Raw genomic sequence first — 26290 nt, forward strand, 5'->3', positions numbered from 1 at the left:
ATCTCTATCTCTATCTTGTCTCTGTCTCTGTCTCTGTCTCTGTCTCTGTCTCTGTCTCTGTCTCTGTCTCTATCTCTATCTCTATCTCTATCTCTATCTCTATCTCTATCTCTATCTCTATCTCTATCTCTATCTCTATCTCTGTCTCTGTCTCTGTCTCTGTCTCTGTCTCTGTCTCTGTCTCTGTCTCTGTCTCTGTCTCTGTCTCTGTCTCTGTCTCTATCTCTATCTCTATCTCTATCTCTATCTCTATCTCTATCTCTATCTCTATCTCTATCTCTATCTCTATCTCTGTCTCTGTCTCTGTCTCTGTCTCTGTCTCTGTCTCTGTCTCTGTCTCTGTCTCTATATCTCTCTCTCTCTATCTCTCTATCTCTCTCTCTGTCTCTCTCTCTGTCTCTCTCTGTCTCTGTCTGTCTCTGTCTGTCTCTGTCTCTTGTCTATATCTCTGTCTATATCTCTGTCTATATCTCTATCTCTCTCTCTCTCTCTCTCTCTACCGCTCTCTCTCTCTCTCTCTCTCTGTCTCTGTCTCTGTCTCTGTCTCTGTCTCTGTCTCTGTCTCTGTCTCTGTCTCTCTCTGTCTCTGTCTCTTGTCTCTTGTCTATATCTCTGTCTATCTCTCTCTCTCTCTCTCTCTCTCTCTCTCTCTCTCTCTCTGTGTGTGCATATGTATATGTGTATATATATATGTGTATATATATAAATTGGGTTTCTTTCTTTCCATTATTTATTATATATATATATTATATATATATTATACATATATATAGTATATATAATATATATATTATATTTATATATAATATATATACATATATATGTTATATATATTATATATAATATATTATATATATGTATAATATATATATTATATATATGTATAATATATATATTATATATATGTATAATATATATATTATATATATGTATAATATATATATTATATATATGTATAATATATATATTATATATATAATATATAATGGAAAGAAAGAAACCCAATTTGGGTCGCATTTGCCTGCGGTGTGAACCTAGCCTAACATGGTGCTTGCGAATGAGACCCTGCTGGAATGGGAGTCGGTACCATTACGCATGACATTATTCATAATAAATGCCATGCATTGTATTGGAAAATGTATCGGAAATGTATTTCTCTTTCAATTGTTCACCTTTATTCAGTCAGTTGTTGTTACATCAATAGAATTTAACAAACTGTCCTGAATGTTTGTGCTAAAATAGCCCCTAAATACACACAACATTTGCATTTTAAACTTTGAATTCAATATGTATTAAAATTTAAGTTTTCTTCTTTATAGGCTAGTCGACTAGTCGCAAATAAAATTTGAGACTAGTCAGCGGGCAAATTAGTCAAAATTCCCATTCCTAATAACCAGCGTGTTGGCAGCAAATACTCCCAGCCAGTCAAACGCAGTGCTCAACAAAGTCACATAACAGTCACAGATATTGGAACTCTGTGCACACATAAGCCGCACCGCATTATAAGTCCATTTGGGAGAGAATTTTAGACTTAAGTGCGCCTCATAGTTGTGAAAATACGGTACTTGTTAAAACATGCTGGTATAAAGCATGTTTTTTTGCTACAATTCAGCTACGTTTTCATGTGTGCAGGAAAACACTGAGAGTCACATTGTGTTAAACAGGTCAAATTGTTAAATGGACCACAACAATTCGTATGTAGAAAACGATTGTGCTCTTATCTGCTGCTGTATCACTCACTGCCAGACATTTTCAGACCCTCGTTTACCCTAACGTTTGAAATTTTTTTCCAAAAATATAAATAAGTTCTTGGGATTGAATGGCTGGACTGTGAAAAGACAAATCAATTCGTCATTGGCAATGAATGAGTTAATTTCTCTCGCACTAGTGTTTAATTTGTATTGATCCTTTTATAAGATATATAATAAGATAATGTTTGAATGAAGTGTAGGGGTGATTTCAGTGAGCAGGAGAGGTTTTTTGGTCCTGTTCAAATTAGAGGGGTCTTTGTGCCTATGTGCGTGCGTGCGCTTAGCACTTAATCATTCAGCGACCTGAACAGATGGCACTTCCACAAACTGGCTGTGGGCTGCTCAAACTGGTTCTGGCTGGCTCAAACCACCACCAGCCACTCTAGTTATTGGCTAAGATGGCGGATCAATGACTTGTTCATTGGCTTTTACTTTCAAAACATCACGTGAGGTATAATCTTGTGTGTAAAATAAGCAGTGGTTCAACATCCTAATGAAAATATTGACATGCTAGTGCAATTTGCCATTTGATTAATTTAACGATCCTAACTGAACAACTGAAGTAATTTAACATGGTAGATTTAATTACCATTTAATGCTACCCGAGCTTACCAAGATTGAAGCATGATTCAAATTCAAACTTCCATGAGGAGGCTGTGATAGTCTCACAGAATAATTTATTTTTAGCAAATTATAACAAAGTGGAATACTGAGCATTTTTTAAAGGTGTGTTTATCAGCATTATCTGACTTCTTAATTCGCAAAGTAATGGTAACTGACATTTTTCTCAATTTTCCTTCCTAAAGAAACTCGCACAACTTTACATACCAAAAGTCTTTCTAACCCCAGTTGACTTGAATCTCATTCTTTCATTCTCTCTTCTGTCCTCAGTAAATGTTATGCGATGCTCAGTGTGCCACCAGGACTACAAACAGAATGATATTGTTGACAACTACTTCGTTAAAGATACCTCAGAGGCGACCAGCACGTCTGATGAAAAGGCTGCACAAGTAAGTAAAAAAAAAAGGCCGGTCTTTGTCAACACTAATCTTTCGTATTAAAGGTGACATAGGAAACGTTGGTATACAAATTGTTGAGTGCCTGTCCACCCACCAAGTGTACAATGAAACAACCTAATGTTTGTCTGCATATTTTGGAAAATATTACTGTTACTAAACAGTGGAGCAATTAACATAATAGCCACCCCCACACCAAGCATCTCAACCAATGGCAGCTCTGTGCCAGCAAGCTCCCCCTCTTCTCTCCATCATACTGGAAAAAGATAATGTTGCCAACATCAGGACTTGAGGTTGAACCAAAAAAAAAAAAAAGGCATTCAATCCTAGGTATGTCTTTGTGTTTTTTTAAAACTTTTTTCATGTGGTTGGGTAAAGGAGAATATAGCTGGCACTGAATGAGTTAATCGATTATCAAATTAATCGATAATTATTTTGAAAATAGTTTCGGGACAGCTCGTACGTCACTTCCGTTTGCGTTTCTCCTGCCAAACTGGGAACAATTTTCTGGTTACTTTTACTGTGGTCAGCAACAATACAGACAAAGAATAACCTAGCAACATCATCCAATGCATGTCCATTTCTTAACAATATGCCTAAACATTACAATTCACTGTATGAAGAAATTAATCAGCCAAACAATACATACAATACACATTCACATGTTTCATCACTAGAATAGTTAGCATATGAGCCAAAATAACTAGTGTTCATCAACATGACATCACTCACGAGAACATATCTAGGCCATTATGTACAGCAGTTACCTGACACTTAAATGATTAAACTCACCTTTTAACATTTACACACAACAACGAACGTGGTGAAACACGGGCAATCTGCAACTACTGAGTTTGCTGGCACGAACAAACTACGAGCTGTGTCGAAGGAGGAAAGAGAAGAAAAAAGTCTCTCACTATCAACACTGAGCACTCGAATAGCGTTCAATGCCTGCTCACAGTGTGGGACATCTCAGCACTATGTCGAAACTCAATGAATTTATCAAATGCCAACTAATAATAAAACAATGTGAGATTTCTAACATGAAGTATTTCTAATAAAGTGTTTTTTTACTCCAAATAACCTTTCACCACAATCCGATTCTGAAAGCCACGAAAAGTGACGTGAAGTCTTCAGTCAGCATGTAGAACAGCCATGGGGTGGCAAACATTGATGCAAAGAAATATATTACAGAAATAGTTTAACGAATTGGGTTACCTGTGTTGTGGTCGAATTTGTGTCTTGCCAAGTTGTGTTGTTTCCAAAGTTAATAAGTGCATCGCGCGGCTCGCTGGATGGGAGGGCATGTGAGCAAGAGTAGCGTAGGACGAACAGGAGAGCCGTTGCTCTTTTTTGACTGAACGGTTGTCGTACTGTATTGGCGTCGGCTGTGGCCCACAGTAGCCGGTTGTACTAATAAAAACATGATAATTAAAGTACGTCTGACGGCGTGTTTTATGAAGTCGCTACAATATATTTTAAAGCGGGACGTCTTCGGCAGGCGCGAAGGACCCGATCAGATCTGCTACCCACACCGGCTTGCTGCGGGCCGGATCTAATAATAAAGCAATATCATCCCAGGGGCCGTAGAAAACCTTCGGCCCACGGGCCTTGACTTTGACATATGCGTTCTACACCATTCATCTTTATTATTATTATTCTCTTTTATTCCTCGCACTTTTTTGACGTGCTTCTACTCCCACATTTTTCACCCGATTCTCGTCATTGTACTTCAATCTATTCCAAAAATTCACACCAACAAGATTCCATTTTTTTCACCCCAAAAAACCCATTTCATTTCCAATGGCACATTCAACACTTCACCAATGGCTGCGTTGGATCGATTCCCGCTCATTCCGCAATTTTTCATGGAGGTCATTTAAATTCATTACACTTCATTCAACTTCATTCAGCTCATACAACTCACATTCCACATCACCCACAATTCCTACTTCCCAAAAATTCTAATTATTCAACCTTAAAAAACGATTAAATAATTCACCATTCCCAATGGCACATTCACACCATTCAGCCCATTCAACTCACATTCACACATTGGAGGCGGCATGGCAAAGTGGTAGAGTGTTCGTTTCCCAACTGGAGGTTGTGTGTTCGATCCCCGGCCATGCCTTCCTTGTTTCACTTTTTTTTTTTTTCCCTTACTTCCTTCTTTCATTGTTTCGTTTCTTCCTCTTCTCTTGCTTCCCTTCAACAATTTTTTATATCATTCGAAGTTCCCCAAGTCATTCAGTATCATTCCAGCTTATTCACGCTTTAAAAAGCCACAAAAATTCACCACACCTTGATTACTCATCCCCGTTTAAAATTCACATTTACACCATTCCAATTTCAAATTCACCAGATTTAACTCATTCAATTCACATTGGTAAAGCTTTTCAACATACCCACAATTCCTACTTACCAAAAATTCAACTTATTGAACCTTAAAAAAAAAACATTAAAAAATTCACAATTCCCAATGGCACATTCACAGCATTCAGCTCATTCAACTCACATTCCCGCATTGGAGGCAGCATGTCTCAGTGGTAGAGTGGTCGTATCCCAACTGGAGGTTATGGGTTCGATTCCCCGGCCATTCCTTCCTTGTTTCACTTTTTTTTCCCTGATTTCCTTCTTTCATTGTTTCCTTGCGTCCTCTTTTCTTGCTTCCCTTCAGCATTTTTTATATCATTTGTGGTCATTCAACTTCATTCCATTTCATTCAGTATCATTCCAATGCATTCCGCAGTTTTCATTCAGCGTCTTCGCCTACACACGCAATTTCTCCAGGAATCGCATTCTCTAGTTTTAATTAAAATGATCCAAGTCCTCAGAATTTCAGCCTCTCAACAGTAGCTTCTGTCATGAGCAGATTTCTGTAGGCATCCATAAAAGCAGATTATCTATGTTTTGAATCAAAACAAAACATTTGTTAACATCTGCTGTTACTGTGGAATACAATGATCAACATGAATCATCAATTTATGTTTGTGCAGTTTTTGCGCTGTTAATTTGAAATAACGTCCTGTTTTTGAATAAAATGACAGAAGTTAAAACTTTTAAAAATCAGTATTCATCAATTAATTGCCAAAATAATCAACAGACGTATTATTAAAATAATCATTATTTACAGCCTTAATCAGACAGGGTTGCTAGTTGCTTTTTTTCTTTTTTTCTTTTTTAAATATTCATAGAGGGGTTGGAAAAGTCAGAAAATATAGTGGCAATTAGAGCCCAACCAATAGGAAATTTTTGGGACCAGGTATTTGCTGCATTGGCCAGCATTAAGAGATATTAGCCCATAACTGACATGAAATAATACATGAAATAAGAGCGTTGATATACACAGTATATGTACTGTACATGAAGACAAATTCTTATAATACCCAAGACAAAGAAGCACAACACTGCTAATTTAAAACAACATAACGGACTGAGCACAACACTGCTAATTTAAAACAACATAACGGACTGTAAACTGGGCAAGACTTAAATGGTGACACAAAATGATTGCAACCCATATAAGTGCCTGACATTTCTACAACTGATGATGGAATTGCTTTGTTTCACAAGTTAATTTAATGTGATTACAATTCAGTCCGGAAAATCTGAGCTCTTAAGTCCATGTGGTGTACATTTCATTGGCTTCCCAAAATGTGCTCCAAATGTCCTCCTTGGCGCCTGAGACATTCCTGGATGCAGCGTGTGAAGTTGTCAATAAAACGGACCCTTGGAATAGCCCTGAACTTGGCTGTCTGAGAAACAGAAATCATTGAGAAAGTCCAGGTTGACATCTCTCTTCATGAGTTTTTTTTTTTTTTTAACAAGGACAACACACACATGACCCCGCTCCACCACCCTCCTGGGTGAGCTTCTGTTAAATCTTAATTTTTTTTGAGGGTACAATTAACAAGTGACAGGAACCAGGCTGACCCACGAATAGTGAAACAAACGATAATTGATCCCTATGGAAAAAATAATAATGAACAGCTGGTTGCACCTGTGCAGCCTCTTTTTATTTATTTATTTTTGCACCATTGAGTAATTAGGTCACGCTCTAGAGCCCTGATGATCAAAATCAGCCTGCGTGATTCCCGGGGATTGTCTTGCTCCTGCGCCCACTTTGGCTGCACAGGCGCCCTAATTACGAGATGGGGTGACTGAAAAAAAAAATATAGGTTGTAGAATTGGGGTTGTGTGTTCCCTCTTCCGACCTCCAGCGAGCAGCAGCATTTCGGACTAATTACTCAAGTACTAATTCCAACCTCCCTCCCAATGTCCAACAGTCATATCGACGCCTCTGCAAATAACACTTAAGTTTTCTTAAATTAATGTACTATACAACATTAGAACCACTTCAAAGTATACATTAAAAATGTGCTTCTTTTGTCAGCAATTTAATTTGTTGGCTTGGACCATCTTTCGGCAACTATTGATTCTGCATGCATACTACATACAGCATTTTGAGGTGTTTAGAGGTCTGTGTGAATGGGGATAGAATTGCTCTTTGGCTAGTGTTGTTATGAAGGAAATTCTCATTTGCTCTATGAATGCAGCTGTTTTACCGTATATTTGATCTGATTGTCATCTTTTCAAGGTATGCACAAGCTGTGAGGACAATGCTGGAACCATAGGCTTTTGCGTGGAGTGTGGAGAATGGCTGTGTAAGACCTGTGTGGAAGCCCACCAGAGGGTCAAAATAACCAAAGACCACAAGATTCGCACTAAAGAGGATCCTGACACCGCTTCTGGTAAGGACTGACACCCAAATGGCTGTAATGTAATTGGGTCATTTGTAGGGCTATCCAGATGACGCTTTTTTTTGGCACCCGAGTCCGTGTCCGCGACTTTGATTTTAAGTATCTGCCGATACCGAGTCCCAATCTGAGTCTCTTGGCAATGCATTAAGAAAAACAGAGTGTACATCCGATTATTCTCAAATTCATGTAAATATACCATACAATACAATATTATTTCGCATTTCAAAACAGCTGCAGCAAAGCACTTCAAAAGTGAAAGTCCAGTCTTAGAGAATCGTAGGGCAACAATGGCTGTTTCCAGAGCTGGGCAGTCCGTGCCACGGACATCCCAGGGACGGACGCCCATTTTGTCGAACGGCGGACAAGAGCACTTTTAAAAGGACGGACTAAGCAAGGACCGAGGTAGATTTTCATCAGTCCCTCTAATCGTCCCTAACCGAGTCAAGTCCTAGCTGAAGTGTTGTGTTGGGTCTTTTTAAAAAGCAATACTGCCTTGCTAAGCCTGCACAACACTGGAGTGCTCTTTTTCATGTGCGTTGCCTCCCCACAGTATTGTTCTCCCAGGCATAGTCTGCCCTCTAATGGATGCCCATTTCACTGACGAGGGAGGAAAAAAAAACACTGAAAGCTATGACCTGAAAGTGGAAGACGTTCGTTCTCCTCCTAAAATAACATTGCCTTATTATGCAATCATTATTTTGATTGCAAAATAACGCAATAACGTCGGCGTGGACAGACGGGATGAGGACGGAAGGGTACCCAGCTCGCGGGTGGAGGACGGACATGTCGGACAGGCAAAAAAGGGTAGACTGCCCAGCTCTGGCTGTTTCACTACTTCTACTGCCACAGAAAGCAAGTATGACGGAGATGGCAGCTGCATATGGACAAAAGAAAACGACGGCATGACTTTAATCAGTATTTCCCAATCAATATTGTCAGCAACCTTATTTTGAGTGAATAAACCTCAGCCTGGACCCATGTGGTTGATGTAGCAAGTTAGCAGCTAGTTGGTTCTTAGCTGCTCCCCATTGTCTACAAGCAGGGGTTAACCTCAAGGCAAGGTGTCTGAATTTATATAGTGCATTTAATAGACAATGTATGTCAGTGTGCTTTACGCGATTGAAAGTAAAATTATTGTAAGAAAATTCATCGAAATGCCTTGACCGAAAAGATATATTGGGGACAAAAATGACCAAAAAATGTGAATATGCGAATCCGTGGGTGCCGAACAGCGACTATGTCCTCTAGTTGGGGGTGATGGTTTGTGTGGAAAAGTATTCTCAACCTTTCTACCACCAGTTCATTCACCCGTGTCTTCTCTACTGTGTTACCAGAGTCTGTGGGTACATCCGGACAGAGGCCTGTTTTTTGCCCCATCCACAAGCAAGAACCACTCAAGCTTTTCTGTGAGACCTGTGACACTTTGACTTGCCGGGACTGCCAGCTGCTCGAGCACAAGGAGCATAGGTAGTCATTCAAGTTATCTATGAAAATAGTGGGCATGCTTGTTGAGTGTGCTACGTCTTCCAGCAGAGTTGCATTCCTCATACAGTAAACCCATCTCCATCAAGGGTCCCAGGTTTGTGGTCCCGCTGTTGTTTTTATTTTTTATTTTTTGGTACAGTTTAACTCTATATATTTTTTGGGGGGTGTAATCCCACTGTTGACCAAAGGATTGTTGCTCACCATTTTATTTGACAGTGTGAATTTGAAGGAAGAAGAATGAAACTAGGAAGTAGTACAGCTCAGCATAGTTTTTGCTGAAGATTGAATGTCAAATCCACTTAAATCCTGATTTTTATACCTACAGAGAGCGATGGCTATAGGTTAATTTTATAATGTACATCTTTGGACATTTTTATTGATGTACAGTATATTATGAGATAAGTTCGTTAGTTTGGAGAACATGGGATTTGTTTACTCTAAACACGGTGATCTCTACACTGTTAAACTGTACAGTATTTATGATATCCATTGAAGTAGCTCTCTCTCAATTTGTTAATTTGTTGTGTATTATTTAAAAAAAAAAAAAAAAAAAAAAACACCTTAAAGGTAAAGTTCCAGAAATTATATTAAAAAAAAAAAAAAACATGCCCAAGCAGTATTTAAATAGGGTATTTTATATTACTCACCAACCCACCTGATACAAATGATCAGGATCGTTATCCAGCTTCTGCGGACCTTGCTGATTATAATGATAATTTGAATCAGATGTGATTCACCGAGCACCGAGAGATGGATAACAGGCAGGACACTGGCCCTTGAGGACTGGAATTGCCCACCATGGTCTAGCCACAAATGTTCTGGGCAGCAAGCATAGTTTACAGCATGTTTTTGTCGACGTTGTCAAATTTGAAAAAATAATCGAGAGATTTATTTGTCCATATCGCCAACCCCTGTTTTCAGGTATCAGTTCCTGGAAGAAGCTTTTCTTAACCACAAAAGCATCATTGAGTCAACTATGACCAAACTACAGGAGAAGAAAAACTATGTCCATTACTCAGTGTCTCAAGTACAAAACAGGTGAGTGAATATCAACTCTTTATTGCTGCCAAATGACATGGATTTGGCAATTCCTATGATAGTGACAAGAATCAAATGGTTTCCCCAAGTTATTTTGATGATTGTGATTTTAAATCTAGGCTGAAAGAGCTGACTGAATCCCATAAAAAGGTTGAACACGAAATCAAGATTGCAGTATTTACTTTGATAAATGAGATTAACAAAAAGGGCAAGTCTTTACTACAGCAGCTGGAGGTAAGAAGAATTTATCTGAGTAACTCATCTTTGTTCACGTGACTTGTATACATTTGTGGATTAAATGTTCTTGGACTTTTTCAAAAATTGTATTTTATTCAAACAAACGTTCTGTGCTTTTATTTTTTTCTTGTTGTTTTGGATGAAAATGGGGGTGTCCAGGGTCTGTCTTTCCTGGTGCTCTAACCCTCCACTGTGTGACCATTTTATAACGTTCAACTGTAATTATATTTTGAAATATTCACACTTGTGTCTAGAATGTGACCAAAGAGCGTAGTGCGAGGCTGATGGCCCAGCATAAGGATACCACCCAGCTCGCCCAGCAGATCCACCACGTGCTGAACTTCTGCCAGTGGGCCATCTCGACTGGCAGCAGCACAGCACTGCTTTATAGCAAGAGGCCGGTATGTTGTTGAGCACCATGTTAATATGTCTGATATGTGTCATATGTCAATATGTCATATTTTATTAACCAGAAAGGTACTTAATAGTGTGGCAACCACGGGGGAATACTGCAATTTGTTTTGGTCATTTTCTGTGGACATTATATGCCAAGTATCCCCTTTTGTGAGTTTGATAAATTAACCATCAGAATAATGCAAAAATAACAACTGATTATCATGGAACATTGTAGAGCAGGGATGGGAAACTTAAATGACGGAGGGGGTCGTCGTTCATATGTGTTGTTCGCTTTACTTTTTTAATATAGAGCGGTCTTGGATTTTTACTTTTGTACGCCATATTCACAAATTACCCAAATCCTGATTATTTCTGATTGATACTGAATCAACTCCTTCAATCCCAAACACATATTCATGTCTTTTCACTGTCCAGCCATTCAATGCCAGGAACCTATTTATATTTTTTTCAAGCGTTGGGGTAAAAGGGGGTCTGAAAATGTTTCGTACTGGATGAGTTGATAAACATGATTATTAATTGATTTCAAAACTTTGTATTTATTCAACTGCCAAACCTTTGCTTTAAATATAACTCGAAAGAACAACAAGAAATTCGTTTTTATTTTAAATAATAGCTATAAAAAACAATTAATAAAAATAAATACCGGCTCTTCCTGCTGTGCATGCCTTGGCCTCATAGGGGCAGTGTGGTGACGTGCATGCATGGAGTACACGCTTGTAAAATAAAAGGAGGAGAAAGAGAAAGTGGCGATTGAGCTTCATTTATATAACATTTTTCACAGATTAGGAAGAATATATGCCTTTGAGTATTATTATATAACCTTTGTTACCACAGTGTTTATATGTTAATATTTGTTAATCAAATAGTGGTGAACACAGCTGTCACGACTTAAAACTGATCCGCTTGAGTAGAAAAAATATTTATAATTGTCAAAAATTAAGGACACAAGGACACACCGAGTTTAGGCGCAGCCCAGGGCTTGCCAGTATCCCTTCCCTGTTGTAGAGGAATTTTTTTATTGGCCAAGCAAGAAATGTGTTAGTTTTGAATGGGATTGTGGAGTCAACAAATGAGTCCTGTGTGTGTATGTCTTTTCAGATTCTATTCCAGCTCCGCCAGCTCTTTAAGGCAAGACTGGAGCCAGTGCCTTTGTCCAATGGAGAAGTGAGATTTTTCTGTGACCCAACCTTCTGGGCCAAAAATGTGGTAAATCTAGGTATGGAGCATATTTCCCATATGGTGGCAAAATGTTCAATTTTCTTAATTTTACTTATACCGAGCACGAAAAGAAACCCTCATTGGTTGGTTTGCAGCATTATGGAATAACACCATAGATTTCCATCAAAAATTGTGGCACGTGCAGAGCAAGAACCTTTTAAGTTTAATCCGCCACAACCCTGTACTGCGTCCAGAAAAAGATGACTGTAAATTGTTGAATTGGGCTGTTCATACAATGCTATCCGAGCCTTTCACAGTTGTAGCCCAGAATGAAGATGCACTTTAATGCAATTTCCTGGTCATTTGCTGCCAATCCTGTAACTCAATAGTTAGAAGCTGCTGCAAATATTGATCCTTCATCTGGTTTCAACTTCTAGATGTGGCTGCACCTACCGTGTAGCGTAGACACTCAGAACTCAAATGGTTAGGAAACCATACAACTCAAAATTTTACCTAAAACCACCTAAATGAAAAAGGTAGTCTAAAAAGCATGTGAACAATTTTCTTTGGATTTTTTGGGGCTGGAGGGGTGCGTTTAACCTTCAACTGTATAGTAGAGACTGGGAGCACACTAGATCTGCTACGTCATCACTTCGAGATGCGTGCTGGTTGTGTCGTAAGCAGACGTGACATTTATTCATTCATTTTCACCATGCCGTCGTGCAATTTCGCATGCGTTGCTAAAACCACGCGTCACTACTATTAAAATGCAATACATATTACTTACATTTATGTGTTTCTCGCGTCTTCTCATTTGTTGATATCCTCGTTTCCGCAGCCATTTTTTATTTGTTGCTGAGGCGGCGTGTGTAGAATCTAGTGAGGTTGCGGTCTGTTTTAGTGCTGCAGGACCATACACCCCTTGTCAATGACTCTACCCGTAAAGATTACGGAGAATTGGGACACGTCTCGGTTCTCGGGAACGCGCATTTCTAGGGGGCAGGGACGAGACATAAGGAGTGGTATTGGGATTGAGCCTTCATTTCAGAGAATTTACTTCCAAATCGGGTGAGTAGTGAAGGAATTACAAGTTTGCATGTGTGCATCCCACTTTTTAAGATATTAAAGTAAATGCAAAAATTGGTTGTGCAACTGTTCTATGACTGTCCCCTCATTATCCCATTTACAAGGACCATAGGTCCAGAGTTAATTTCAAGTGTGGTATTTGTATTTGAAATCGGTTGATGTCAACTCTCAAACACTTCCAAAGAGCTGTCACTATGAGTGAGACAAGCCATCAAACCCATCAAAGCAAGAGCAAAAACATTAATTTGGACAAATCAACTGTTTGGAACATTATTAAAAAACAAACGAACATACATCCCAGTGATCTCAGCAAAACCAAAAGACCTAAAAGACCACAGAAAACACCTGTTGTGGATCATCAAAGAATTCTTTCCCAGGTGAATTAAAAAAAACAAACTTCAAAACAGACACTGTCCAGGAGGTAGTTGTGTGTGTGCGAAAGACAACAATCAAGAAAGGACTTTACTAGAGTTAATAGTGGGTTCATCACAAGATCTAAACAACTGGTGAACCTCAAAAGAAGGAAAGACAGGTTAGTTTGCCTAACAACATTTAAAAAAAAAAAAAAAAAAGACCAGAACAGAACAGATGAGAGAAAGATCAAAGTGGTGTGAAAGAAAGTAACTGCTCATGATCCAAAATATACCAGTAGCACCACTTCAGTGAAGCATGGTGGTGGTAGTGTGGGTAAAATGGCTGCCAATGGAACTTCACGCATATTTATTGCTGATGTGACTGCTGACAAAAGCAACAGGATGAATTCTGGAGTGTTTTTCGGGCAAATTACTGGATTATTTTAGGCGGTAAAACAAACTTTTTTTTTCGTAGTTTGGCTGGTCCTGCAACTTATTCTCAGGCGCGACAGTATCTATTGAATTTAGAGTTGGGACTGGCACCCAAAATCCATATTCACTATTAGTATTGGCTTTCTGTGCATTAACACCACCTTCTTTCCACCGGTATTAATGCATCAAAAATATTTGACAACTTCCAAGATAGTAGAAGTAGCGGTACCTTTAGCAGCAGCATTAGTAGTTAAGTAGCAGTAGTCATGCATAACCGGCGGTGGCCATCTTTATAACATGCTAAAGGAGGTGGCAGTGAAGTACCAAAAATACATGCCCACTGCCAAGTGAAAGTAGAAAAAAATGGAATAAGAGGAAATGGAAATGTAGTTGTCATGGCAACTAATGTGTGATGCAAGTTAGCTGTTGCCGCTGGAATGCGGCCACATCAAGGATTTTCTATTCACAGCATCAAACGGCGCAATAACTGACCAGGATTCTACTAGGTCTGGATGATTACGGAAAAAATAATAATCACGATTATTTTGAGTGAGATTGAAATCATGATTATTCATTCGAAACGTAGTATTCATTCACGTACTAAAACTTCTAAAAACTATCATCAGCATCATGCCCATTTATCCATGCACGTTGAACGCTTTACTCTTGAACACTATTATATTATTATATTGTAATGCATCCAGCCAACTGTTTCTCAAAGTACTGTTTTTTCCAATTCTAGGTAATCTGGTAATTGAGAAGCCACCGCCGCCTGCACAGCCACCCAATATGATGGGTGGTGGTGCTCCCATTTCACCTGGCCAAGGTCAACACGGCAAAAATCAAGGACAGATCAATTTGGCCCAACTTCGTCTGCAGCACATGCAGCAGGCGGCCTTCGCACAGAAGCAGCAGCATCTCCAGCAGCATCAGCAGCAGCAGCAACAACAGCAGATGCAGCAACAGATGCGCCTCGCTTCCCAAATGCCCCAGCAACATACCAGACCGACCGTCCCACCCATGGTTCAGCAGCAGGTAATTCAAAGTGTCATTGTTATGAGCAGCCATTGTAATGCTGTACTGTTGGAAAAAGCTGCATGCCTTCTACATCTCATGCTGTGTCTTACTTTTAAATTTTGAAAATCAAAAGGTCATCAAATTATAATAAAGGTGCAATTAACACCTATGGCTCAAATTACTTGAAAAACATGAATATACATACAATTTCTCACGGTATTTTCAGATACAAATGTTGATATGAACAAGGCTTGTTCAAGACATACTAGAAGGGTGTTCGATGAGCAGAGAGGTGGAGAAGGAAAACCTTTCCTTAGATTGGCGCGGCTGTGTTAGCGACTCGGGTGCATGCAGTCTTGGTACGCTCTGATACGTTTAAGAAAAAAAAAAAGTAAATATGCGGCTAGGATTGGGTATGAGATGGAATACGCTTAAATGTTTATTTCATAATTGAAGTCTAAATATTACTTTGTAGATATTTTTTATGTTCAAGCCATTCCGTTTAGCAGTGTGGTAAAAATGTCGATGTTGACCCAATTTAATTGAATAAAACTCAAAATATTGAATATTTAAAAAGCACAAATTTAGATTGAACACGGTAGTAATGTGATTTTAGTGTTTTTAAAAACAAAAATGTTTGCTTGGGGCCATTTTCCCCCAATCCAGGTGAGAGTACCCATTAGGGATGTCACAATATCGGCAATATTGTGATATCCGATATTAAATTTGCCAACACATCGTTACAGCAGCAAATCTGTTTAAAAGCCCAAGTTGTTTTCCATTTGTGCAGTTGCAGCACCCTCTGGTGGTTTGTTTATTAGTGCAGTTTAATTTTTTTGTGTTGAAATATACATGCACCTGCTCATGTTTATTTTTTATTTGTATTTCGTGTTCTACAGAAACCATACACACACCCACACAACCAAATTAAAGAGATTATTGCTCACATGCACAAAACTATGTTCTAACCAACTAAAGGCCCCAGTCATATCAGCAAATATTTTTCAACATCTCCGTCGTACCGCTTCAGCCGATCACAGCATTATGAACTACATAGACCATGATACTTTGCACTGCTGAGCCAATGTCTTTGTGAATGCTATTATATACAAAAACAGAATATTGTTGGGGTTTTTTTTGTATGATCTTTTTTTTTTTTTTTTTTAATGTAAGCTTTTATACAGCATTGTGAGCTTTTTGTATATCGCCAACCTCTCCACAATATTGTGATAATTATCATACCGTGGGGTTCATATTGTGATATCCCTAGTACCCTTTTATTTTGGGCAATCTAAGGCACAACTGTACAACAATGCTGAAGCAGTTAGCATCTTCATATCCTACACCTGTGAGAGATGGATTCTCAGCAATGGAGAAGTCGCAGTAACGCAGCGTGAGAAATAAGCCTTTTTATGTTCGTATAAGAAAAAGACGGCTTGGCGCAAAAACAATGTTATGTTATTTGTGTTCAGTGCGTATGGTTTTGATTATCTATGAAGCTATGTAGTAGTTTTGATAATTTATGAATTCTCCCCAAAATTCAATGTGAACATCCTTGGAGGATGTCCTAACTAAATCCAGGTTGATATTGCAATTATTGGCAGGGAGTTCACTCACTAAAGCTCTCAATCAAACCGTCACTATAAAAAGAACACACTCCTAGGCAGAGTTAATTTAATATAAAAGAGATTTGCTTTTAAATTTCACTTTGACTTTTTTTTTTTTTTTGGTCTTTATAGACAAGGATGCTGCTTGTGATCTGCATGTATTTGCCTTCTTGAATTTCTAACCCTCTGCCTGTGCATTACTTTCTGACCAGCCTCCCAGACTCATCAGTATGCAGCAGCACCCAAGAGGGCAAATGGTCCTCAATGGCGGGCCTGTTCCCTCCATGTACTCTTCGTCCCACCATATGCGTCTACCTGGCCCATCACAGGGCAGGATACCCACAGCTCAACCGAGACACAATGGGCAACAGTATCCCACCATGATGCAGCCTCACCTGCAGCGACAGGTCAGTGTGCACTGTGCAGTCACACATGCGCATACACACGCACGCTAATCTCTTTTCTGTCTTCTCTTCTTTTGTGACACCAAAAATTTCTATTAATCTCCTCCTTTAATCTCCTAACATGAGCCTTTTTTTAGTGTTTCCCAACTATATTGCATTTTGTTTGTGCCTTGCCATATCATGGATTATTTTTAAAGGGGAAGTCAACCCCCAAAAATTCTTTACAATAATGATGACCCACTGCTTAAACCAGGGACCACTGCATTGTGCTGGGATACCCATTAAGATCGCATCTACGGCAGCCGCAAGTGATCCAGCCGCCCGCCGGGACTAAGGACATGCGACACGCTGGCCGGCTGTTTAGTTATTTCTTGTACACTTTTTTCCCACAATAACGTCACTTAACACTCGCATTCGATCTCTACTTAGCAATGTTGATAACAGACGTGTCTCTTTATTAGTAGGCAGCTAATAAAGCTATGCAAAGCTAAGTTTAGCTTTCTTACTTGGGGGTGTCCCGGTCCGATATTTTTATCGGGTATCGGTCCGATATTAGCCAAAAAAAACTCAGATACAAGCACTTCCTTCCAGAATCCGCTCCTGGTCTTGTATCAGGTAGCGTCTGTTTCTATCATGCCGAGCCCATATGATCAAAACAACCACTCCTGTTGAAGGAGCTATCGTATTTTCCAGACAATAAGGCGCTACTTTTTTTCTAGGTTTTGAACCATGCGTCCTATATAAAGGTGCAGCTATTCTGTGGATTTTTCTTCCATTGCTAGGGGCGCTCTAACCGGAATTAGAATCAAAACTAAGAAAAAAATCAGTGCAAAGATAAAAACGCTACTTTTGCTTTAGCAGATTGTACATTACAAACAGTTGATTATTTTCAAATCCTCGCCCCCTCATCATGGAACCCACACAAAGAAGTTCATATGATAAATATGCAATATGCAAATTTTAAGTTGAAGGCCATCAATCTTGCTATCCAGGAAGGAAACCGCGCTGCTGCACACAAGTTTAGCATCAATTAATCTATGGTCAGACATTGCAGGCGGCAGCGTGAAGTGAAATGAAGATAAGTACTGGTTATTTTCTCTTGGTTGTGTTCCATTTTAATCAGCAATGTTGCTGCCGTGTTAAAAGGCACTGTTAGAAAAGAATCTGTTCAGATACATGTACATTTATAGTTCAAAATCGTACTGTAAATGCAGTAAATATCTAATTTTTCAACATGGAGAGGTGGGTTTTATAATTTGGTGTGGCTTATACATCGTTTTTTCATTATTGTTTTTTTTAAATAGAGTGGATGCGGTTTTATAAAGATGCGGATTATAGTCCAGAAAATTGTGTTAGGTTGTACATTACAACCAGCTGAAGTCGAGAGCCGCAGTCTCCTCCGCTAAAAAAATAAAATATCTTTTTTTTATATATTGAATCTTACGGCAAAAAAAGAAAACAAATGATGAGTGCACGCACTGCTGTCATTCAAATGAATGGGATTCATAGTGGAAGCTACCTCAGTGGTCACCCGGCACGACGGTCCTGGTCCCGCCTCACAGGTAGAGGCTTCAAACGGCCGGCCGCTGGAGGGGTCGGATGCAGGAGAGTGAGAACAACAGAGTCATGCCTTTTCCTTTTTAATTATACTTATACCTTCACTGCTGGATGCTGTAATCGTGTGGACTTAGTCGATATCGGATCACAGTATAAATTGACGAATTGACAAGCACTTACAACATCCCAGAAGAGAGAGCGCGAGCAGAGAGATCTTTGTGGATTGCTGCAGAATCTGACAGACTCTTTAAGCGGTGGAGGTCATGTAAACAAAACCGGGACTACGGAGCCAGGCTAATTGGCTAAGCCTAAATAGCTACGCAAGCCTCCGCTGTCGAGCCTCTGCGGGTGGAACAAGACCTAGTGGGAAATCGCTATGTTTGGGACTGTAGTATTTTATTAATCACTTAAATGTGGTTACCTGCCCACATTCTCCACGCTTCACTGCAACTGTACTTCAGGCTAACCGCAGCACAAAGTGAACTTTTCATCGCCAGCTTATAAAGTCCAGTATTGCACAGACTACAACAAATTATTACAGGCTTATGACCCTGGTGAGGTGGAGTGCTTCAGAAAATGGATGGATGGATAGCAAAGACTGTCGTTCCTGTCATAATAGTCATTAATACTTGTTGGAATAACGGCCATGGCTCGTTTGAGATGCAGCTATGGTGGGTGATTTAAATCATTTATTTTGGTGCTTGAGCATGTCTTCACATGAAAATGACCATAAGCACTCAAATAGGGTCCTTTATTTATTTAAAAATATGTGTGCGCGCAGGTATGTGCAATGTGTTTTTGTTGAAAGGTCACTGTTAAAAAAAATTGTTAGTGATTTCTTCTTTGAAAGCATTAATAATAAATAGATAAAGTAAAACACTCCTATGTGCCGTCCTGCTGTAATGTTCCTGAAATTAACAAATTGTTCAGGAAGTGAATTTCTGTAAATTGGCAGCTCTGTGAATGTGATTCAATCAGTTTTTTTCTTACTTTTGCGTTGGTGCAAACCAAGTAAAAAGGTTGGGCGCACCAGTTTACTACCAGTACAAAAAGAGAGCCCTGCTTCAATTTATTTTTGTATTTATTTTAATCAAGTGCAGTGCCTCATGTTTGAGGTGAATTTATGTATGAATTAATGTTTGGAATAAATGGCTCATATTTTCTCATGCCTACCGTTGCTGACTGTTTTTTCTTTTAATAGTATAACTTGATCAAGTCTCTTCTAACAATCCAATACTAAATAATAAACTAAAGCATGTATTATTCCCGCTGATATCGTATTGGACAATATCGGTACTCTAGGCCGCAATATCGGTATCCTATCGGAAGTGAAAAAAGTTGTATCGGGACACCCCTTTTTCTTACATTTAACATAAATTAGTTTCCTTTTCCAACCTTCCACATCTTAACGTGATAACTAGTCAACAAACGCCATACAGTATATTCCAACTAGCAATGCTAGGTACACTCTAACTAGCGATGGTAGATTATGAAATGTCACGTTACCTTGAGGCTAAACGATGCAATGGATTGCTAAATTGCTAACACCCCTGCCTTTGGACATAAGGGACTAGGATTCTGGTCTCGGTCATGAATATCCCAGTGAGTCTTTCGGCAGGACCCTTTATACTCGATCCCAGTTCCCAGCCATTACCTATCTTAAAGTGACACTTTACTAATTTTGCAATTTTCAGCAGTAAAAAGTCAATATTTTGTCAATAGTGAATTTGATAACGTCATTGTTTTTCATGTACAATTGATACCTTTGAAAATGCATTTTGCCACTTGCTCTTGTCGGAAAATAACATCACGTGTTGAGGGCTCAACCAATCACGGCCCACCTTGTGAACGTTAGGTATTAACTTTTTACTGCTGAAAATTGCAAAATTAGTAAAATACCCCTTTTAATCACAATAAAATTGGTGGGTTGCATGAGAATGGACATCCGGTGTAAAAATTGTGCCAAACATATCAGCTGTGGTGACCCCTGATGAGAATTCATCAACCACAGTAACAAAACCAATAGAGGGTGCTAATAGTATGTCAAAAGGCCAAGAGGGGTTTGGATACAGTGGAAATGTTTGTGTGGATGGTGCACATTGTTCCCGTGAAGCTTCAGGTAAAAACCTTTGTGTCAACCTTTTTATATAGACTGCTGAATTAGGGCTGCACAACGAATTGCTAAAACTGATAAACATCAATATTTAAAAGTGTTGGCAACGAATTTCATTATCGATTCATTGTGCCACGGGATTAATCAATCACCTACCCGCTGCGTCGTGTCTTTGTCAATTGCGCTCTACGTCAGACGTGGACCGCACAGGTTGAGCTGGTGTTGCAGACAGTTAATATGGAAGGCTAACAAAAAGTCCTGCCTTCCAATAGAGTAAGTCACTACAGAACCCTACTATGTTCCGTTTTCATGTGAGGCAAGGTAATGTTAATTTCCCTTGGTGCTGGTGTACTGTATATGAATTGCCCAGTTTAGCAAGCATAAAAGTGCAACAACATATGTTAGGTTGTGAATGACATGGGGGAAGAGTACTAATATAATTAGCCTGGCTTGACAAAGGACACTGTTTTATTAACTTGTCTTTTTTTTTGGGCCATTAACGGTTCAATATGTGGTAATTCTATGCTTTATCCCAGGGTGGTCCAGACTCGGTCCTCAAGGGCCGGTGTACTGCCTGTTTTCCATCTCTCCTTGCTGCAACGCACCTGATGATCGTTATCAAGCTTCTTCAGAGCTTGCTAACGATCATCAGGTGCGTTGCAGCAAGGAGAGTTTTTTTTCCATCTCTCCTTGCTGCAACGCACCTGATGATCGTTATCAAACTTCTTCAGAGCTTGCTAACGATCATCAGGTGCGTTGCAGCAAGGAGAGCTGGAAAACAGGCAGTTAGGCGGCCCTTGAGGACCGGAGCTGGACACCCCTGCTTTATCCCATATTGGTTATCGTTGATGGTGGAATAGTGCAGTAGTCATCGCAGGGTCAGGTTTACAGTGTGACTGCGATGTAGGAGGCCAATGGACTCTACTTGTTATGTACATTCAAGGGGACTTCGGGGGCGAGCCTAAGCTCTACTGTTGTTGGTCCTGGTTTTTGTAAAATAAATCGCCCAAAAAATGTGACTTAGTCAGCGGTCCGAAGTGACTTGTTTTTTTCTTCTTTATGATGCATTTTTTGATTGGTACGACACTCTGCAGCGGGCTATAGTAAAAAACTATCTATATGGCATTCATTTTTAAGGTATCCATGTTTGCAACAACATATGTGTCTGAGTAAAGCTATCAGTTACATCTTAACATAATGTTGATTTTTTTTTTTTTTTTCCTTTCCTTTTTTTTTTTTTTTTATAAAGGAAGCACCTAAATATTAATCAAATACCTTAGTGTCTCAAAAAAGTATTTGCCCTCTTCTCAAATATACATGTATATATATATATATATATATATATATATATATATATATATATATATATTTTTTTTTTTGGCGGTTAACAGAATTGAATGTTTAAGCACATGAAACAAATGTAAATATTAGATTTGATGCTTCATTTCAGTTATTGCTGTTGAATGTGGCCCAACCAGTTATATTTTGGAAGCAAGTACTATTTCACACAGGGCTAAGCAGCTTTGACTTTTTTTTTTCTCTCCTTACTAAATAAAATTACCATTTCAATACTACATTTTATGTTTGTTTTTGTTTTTTTGAGAATTTGAGAAGGGGGCACATACTTTTTCACGGCACTGTATGTAATGACTAAATTAATCTCATTTAATGTTCGTTTACAATGCACAAATATTGACGTCATGGTGTTATTCAAGTACCGGTACTTGTGTTGATACTCAAAAATTGCACTGGGGAACGATTAAAAAAAAAAATCTGTTGAGTTAGGTTTTTATGCTGATTAAAATAAAATTGGCACGTTGATTCCAAAATTGCTGTCAGTTTTTTTTTTTTTTTTTTTTTTTTAAGCATGAAGTTTTTCCTCCACAGCTTACTCTCCAGATAAACACAATTCCACTGATTGTAGTAAGACTGTAGCAAGAAGAGCTGATTACGATTGGACTCACTCATCTACAGCTACGTGGCAACTTGTTTGTGCAGTCACAATTGAGACAGTGCAGCTCCCAAATCCAATAGGTCAGTACTATCAATATCTGCAAACAGAAAAATACAATAGTAGTAATTAGAGATAAGTAGAAGTCATACTGTTGTAAATTCTATTTCGTTTTATGTTGCTTTGGGTTTTTTTTGTTTTCAAAGCTAGTTACTTTTCCATTTTAGTGTTTTATTTGCATGCATACACATTTATTTTATATATTTTTAAGAAAACAGGGTTCCTATAGATAAAACACTTGACATAATTGAGACGAACTGAGGTCAGTTTTGGATTCTGCACCAAAAAATTTGATTAACAGCTGTCAGACCTAACTCAACAGAAATTGTGTTCTTCAATGTTATTGCCATCTATACTATCAAATGAAATATACCTGAATAATATATTATAATGGCAAGTACTGAATCCCAAATTGCAAGTTAACAGCCTTTAATTGAAAAAAAAAATAGTAATAATTAATGTGTAGAACGATCACGCTCTGCTTTACTAATGAGAGCCACGATTTTTGCGTTTTACCATTTATTGTTATGCATGCAGTGCTATGTACTGGTATATGACAGAATCTTAATATGATGTATTTTTTCTATGCAGAGCATATTGATTAACCTTAAGTTTTCTTTGTCATCAATGAATCAATTTCCAAGGTAGCCAATAAGTGTGCAGTGTAAAAATGTACACTTACTTCCTGCATGTAAGACTAGGTCAGAGAAACCTCCACTATACCCCGCCATGTTTGTTTCTGTGTCCAGATGTCGTTAGAATCTGAGATGAGCCACCAAAGGTTTCGTTTCTTACTGCAATCTGGGGTTTGGTACCTTTTTCCTACTTTGTCATTCGTGCATTTTGTGTAGCATGTTTGTCATCCAAATGCATGATTGGCAACTATCTTCACACAGCAAACGTTTTATTTTTATTTTTTAACAGCACTCACTGAGTGTCCTGCTTTCTTGTTTTCCCAACATTTCTCTTCTCCTCTATCTCCCATTTTTTCCCTGAATCCTTCCTGGTTTTTATTCAGCATTCCAACCCAGGCCATGCAGGCCCATTCCCAGTTGCGTCGGGCCACAATGCAAACCCCACAAGTCCCACCAGCGCCAGCATGGCAGGAGCACACGCTCATCGAGGCCCTGCCAATCCTGTCATCGGTCCCATTGAGCTCATCCCCTCAGTCACCAACCCAGAGAACTTGCCCTGTCTACCGGAGATCCCACCCATTCAGGTGTGTATATTAAAATGTTTTTCCTAGAAAGGTGCTAATAACCAGGGCTGAACAATTTTGGAAAATAATAACTAATATAAATAACTACTTGCGACCCCCCACCCCATATTGCGATCATGCAATTATATATGTCCTTTTCGAATGTATTTTTCAACAAACACAAGCAATTGATTCATCTTTTTTTGCAATAAACAACATCAGATATATTATACATGATAGAATACCAAGATAAAGGCAAATGAGGCAATAATTAATAGTTTATCTAACGCAATTACAGGTGTGAACTTTCTAAATACTTTTGACATGCAAACAAATCCAACTTTTCATGTTTTGTCAAACATGATATGTACATTTCTTGACCGTATTTATTAAACAGCAAACTTATCATTTAGACTAGGGGTGTCAAACTCATTTTTGTCGCGGGCCGCATCGTAGTTCTGATTTCACTCGGAGGTCCGTTACAACTGTTAACGTGTGTAAATGTATGATCGCCTTCTACACAACTAATTGATGGATCACTCGTTTTGAAATCAGAAGCCAGTAAATAGTTTAGTCAACTATTTTTCAATGTATTTTAAAGGAAGGATTGGTAAGAAATGCTTGAAATATTGAATGTGTTGTGTTAACAGTGAAGACAATTTAAATTTATCTTCGCGGGCCACATAAAATGATGTCGCGGGCTGGATCTGACCCCCGGGCCTTGAGTTTGAGACCTGTGATCTAGACCAATAAATACATAAAATGTACAAATATGAAAGATTACCAGTCTCCAGTCAATATCACATTCTAGAGTGTGTAGGAGAAAATATTATACCTGCTTATATTCTTTGGCATAACATCTTCCGATTTCAAAAAGTGATAAACGATAGCAGGCATTGCCAATGGCTGCCGCCCCTCGTCAATTAAATGTCTGTCTTCAGTTTCATTCATGAAATTGGACAACTCAGCATCTAGCCACATACAAATTTATCCTATATGTGACCACTGACAAGTGAAAAAGGTGTTATATCTTAATTTTTTTCAAAACTATATTTCCTTCTAAAGCCTAAGTTCAAGACTGTTGGCTTTAGATAAGACACCAAGGGGCCCCAAGTCACAGCGTGTGATGTACAAGGGCCACTGGGACCAAACACAGTCAATTCGTTTAAGTTCAAGATGTTTAGTGCCATCCAGGATTTGATTTCCTCCAGACAGGACAAAAGTGGCCGTAAGGTGAAAGTGTCCTTTTGCTTATCAGGGTAAGGATCTGTCTGTCATTCATAGCAGTGAATGACAATACGATGCTTTCTTAAGATGGAAAGGGGCAGCAAATGCAATGAAAACAGCAGGGGCTCCAAAATTGAACCCTATGGAGCACCATACGACAGTGGGGCTCAGAGCAACCAATGCTAACACAAAAAGTCCTTTCTTCTCAATAGGATCCATAGCACTCTACATCCCTACCACTAATGCTCATCTGGTGCTGCAAATTAGTAAACAGAATACTTTGTAATACCACCACATCAAGTGCTTTAGTCAGGTCCAGCAAAGCCAAAGCTTCACAGGAAAGCCGACGACTGGTATCAGGCAGGAATAGACTGGACCCAAGAAGTGCCACAACGGAGTAAATCTATGCATTCAGGAACGTATTGAGAACAAAGAGTATTTTCGCTCCCGTTTTAGCTTGACCAGCTGACCAACATGGCGACGCTTTCGCCCTGAATGAAGAGCGTGAATGCGGAAGAGGTCAGCTGCAATGTCTGTCCACCAGGGGCGGGGGCAACGTCTTCTCCCCACCATGCTCATATGCACCCAAATCTCTGATATTGTGTTGAAAATTCACTAAAGAATGGCAATCATAAAAACACACAGACTCAGTTAGTATAGCACCAAGCATTAAAAGCAAAAAATAAAGCCGAAGCAACCTGAGGTTCACAACACACACCGGTGCGCTGTCCGCCATCTTGCCTCTCTAAAAAACACGCACACCCACACTTGAAATCTCCCAAACAAATGTGGGGAAAATGTCATGGTCCAGTGGACTTAAGGTTGAACTTTTTTCGCTTTAATTCCAAAGGGTGTGTTTGGCACAAACACAACACTGCTTGTCACTAAAATGCCAGTATACCTACAGGGAATCATGGTGGTGGCAGCGTCATGCTTTGGGCTATTTTTTTTCCTTCATCTGGAACTGGGGGTTTTGTCAAGGTGAAGGGAATTGTGAACAGTTTGATCACATCTGTGCAAGGAGATGCCCTCACAAACCAACATATTTGGGAACATTTTTGCAAAGACCGGGCTCACATTGCTACGATATTCCACGCTGATAGATTACCTCCTGAAAAAGACTGAATGCTCATAGATTACTTCCTGAAAAATATTGAATGTTTTCATATAAGACAAAGATGCTGCCACAAAGTATTAGTTTGTGGGTGTACATATTTATGCAACCAAGTTATTGGATGTTTTTTGTATTTTAGTTCACCCCTTGAAAGATTGGGGTGAAGGAAATCAACAGGTTAAAAGTCACATTAATGTTGGAAAGGATTTACTGTCTTGTTCTAATTTTTTTAAGATCACGAAATCATTGCATTTATACAGGGGTGTGTCGCCTTAAACTGCAGCATGCCACCATATATTGCCAGATTAT

The 26290-nt window shown here is 39.0% G+C and overlaps 1 protein-coding gene across 5 annotated transcripts in view; it reads left to right on the plus strand.

Moving 5' to 3' along the window:
• The window catches only part of trim33 (tripartite motif containing 33), a 49398-nt gene that overhangs the window by 9236 nt on the left and 13872 nt on the right, over positions 1–26290 (plus strand). For 3 of the 5 annotated variants that reach the window (XM_086027581.1, XM_086027599.1, XM_086027590.1), the window contains exons 2-12: positions 2643–2761; positions 7365–7518; positions 8862–8994; positions 9934–10050; positions 10170–10284; positions 10542–10688; positions 11803–11920; positions 14476–14768; positions 16570–16764; positions 23192–23248; positions 23461–23661. In XM_086027581.1, coding sequence (XP_085883707.1) covers positions 2643–2761; positions 7365–7518; positions 8862–8994; positions 9934–10050; positions 10170–10284; positions 10542–10688; positions 11803–11920; positions 14476–14768; positions 16570–16764; positions 23192–23248; positions 23461–23661 — 1649 coding nt within the window. The remainder of the gene's footprint in view (positions 1–2642; positions 2762–7364; positions 7519–8861; positions 8995–9933; positions 10051–10169; positions 10285–10541; positions 10689–11802; positions 11921–14475; positions 14769–16569; positions 16765–23191; positions 23249–23460; positions 23662–26290) is intronic. The other 2 variants (XM_086027608.1, XM_086027616.1) reach the window with 1 other exon arrangement.

This window comes from Filicampus tigris, chromosome 1, assembly GCF_054856515.1.
Source record: "Filicampus tigris isolate MCC_2025a chromosome 1, RoL_Ftig_1.0, whole genome shotgun sequence".
Lineage (NCBI taxonomy): Eukaryota > Metazoa > Chordata > Actinopteri > Syngnathiformes > Syngnathidae > Filicampus > Filicampus tigris.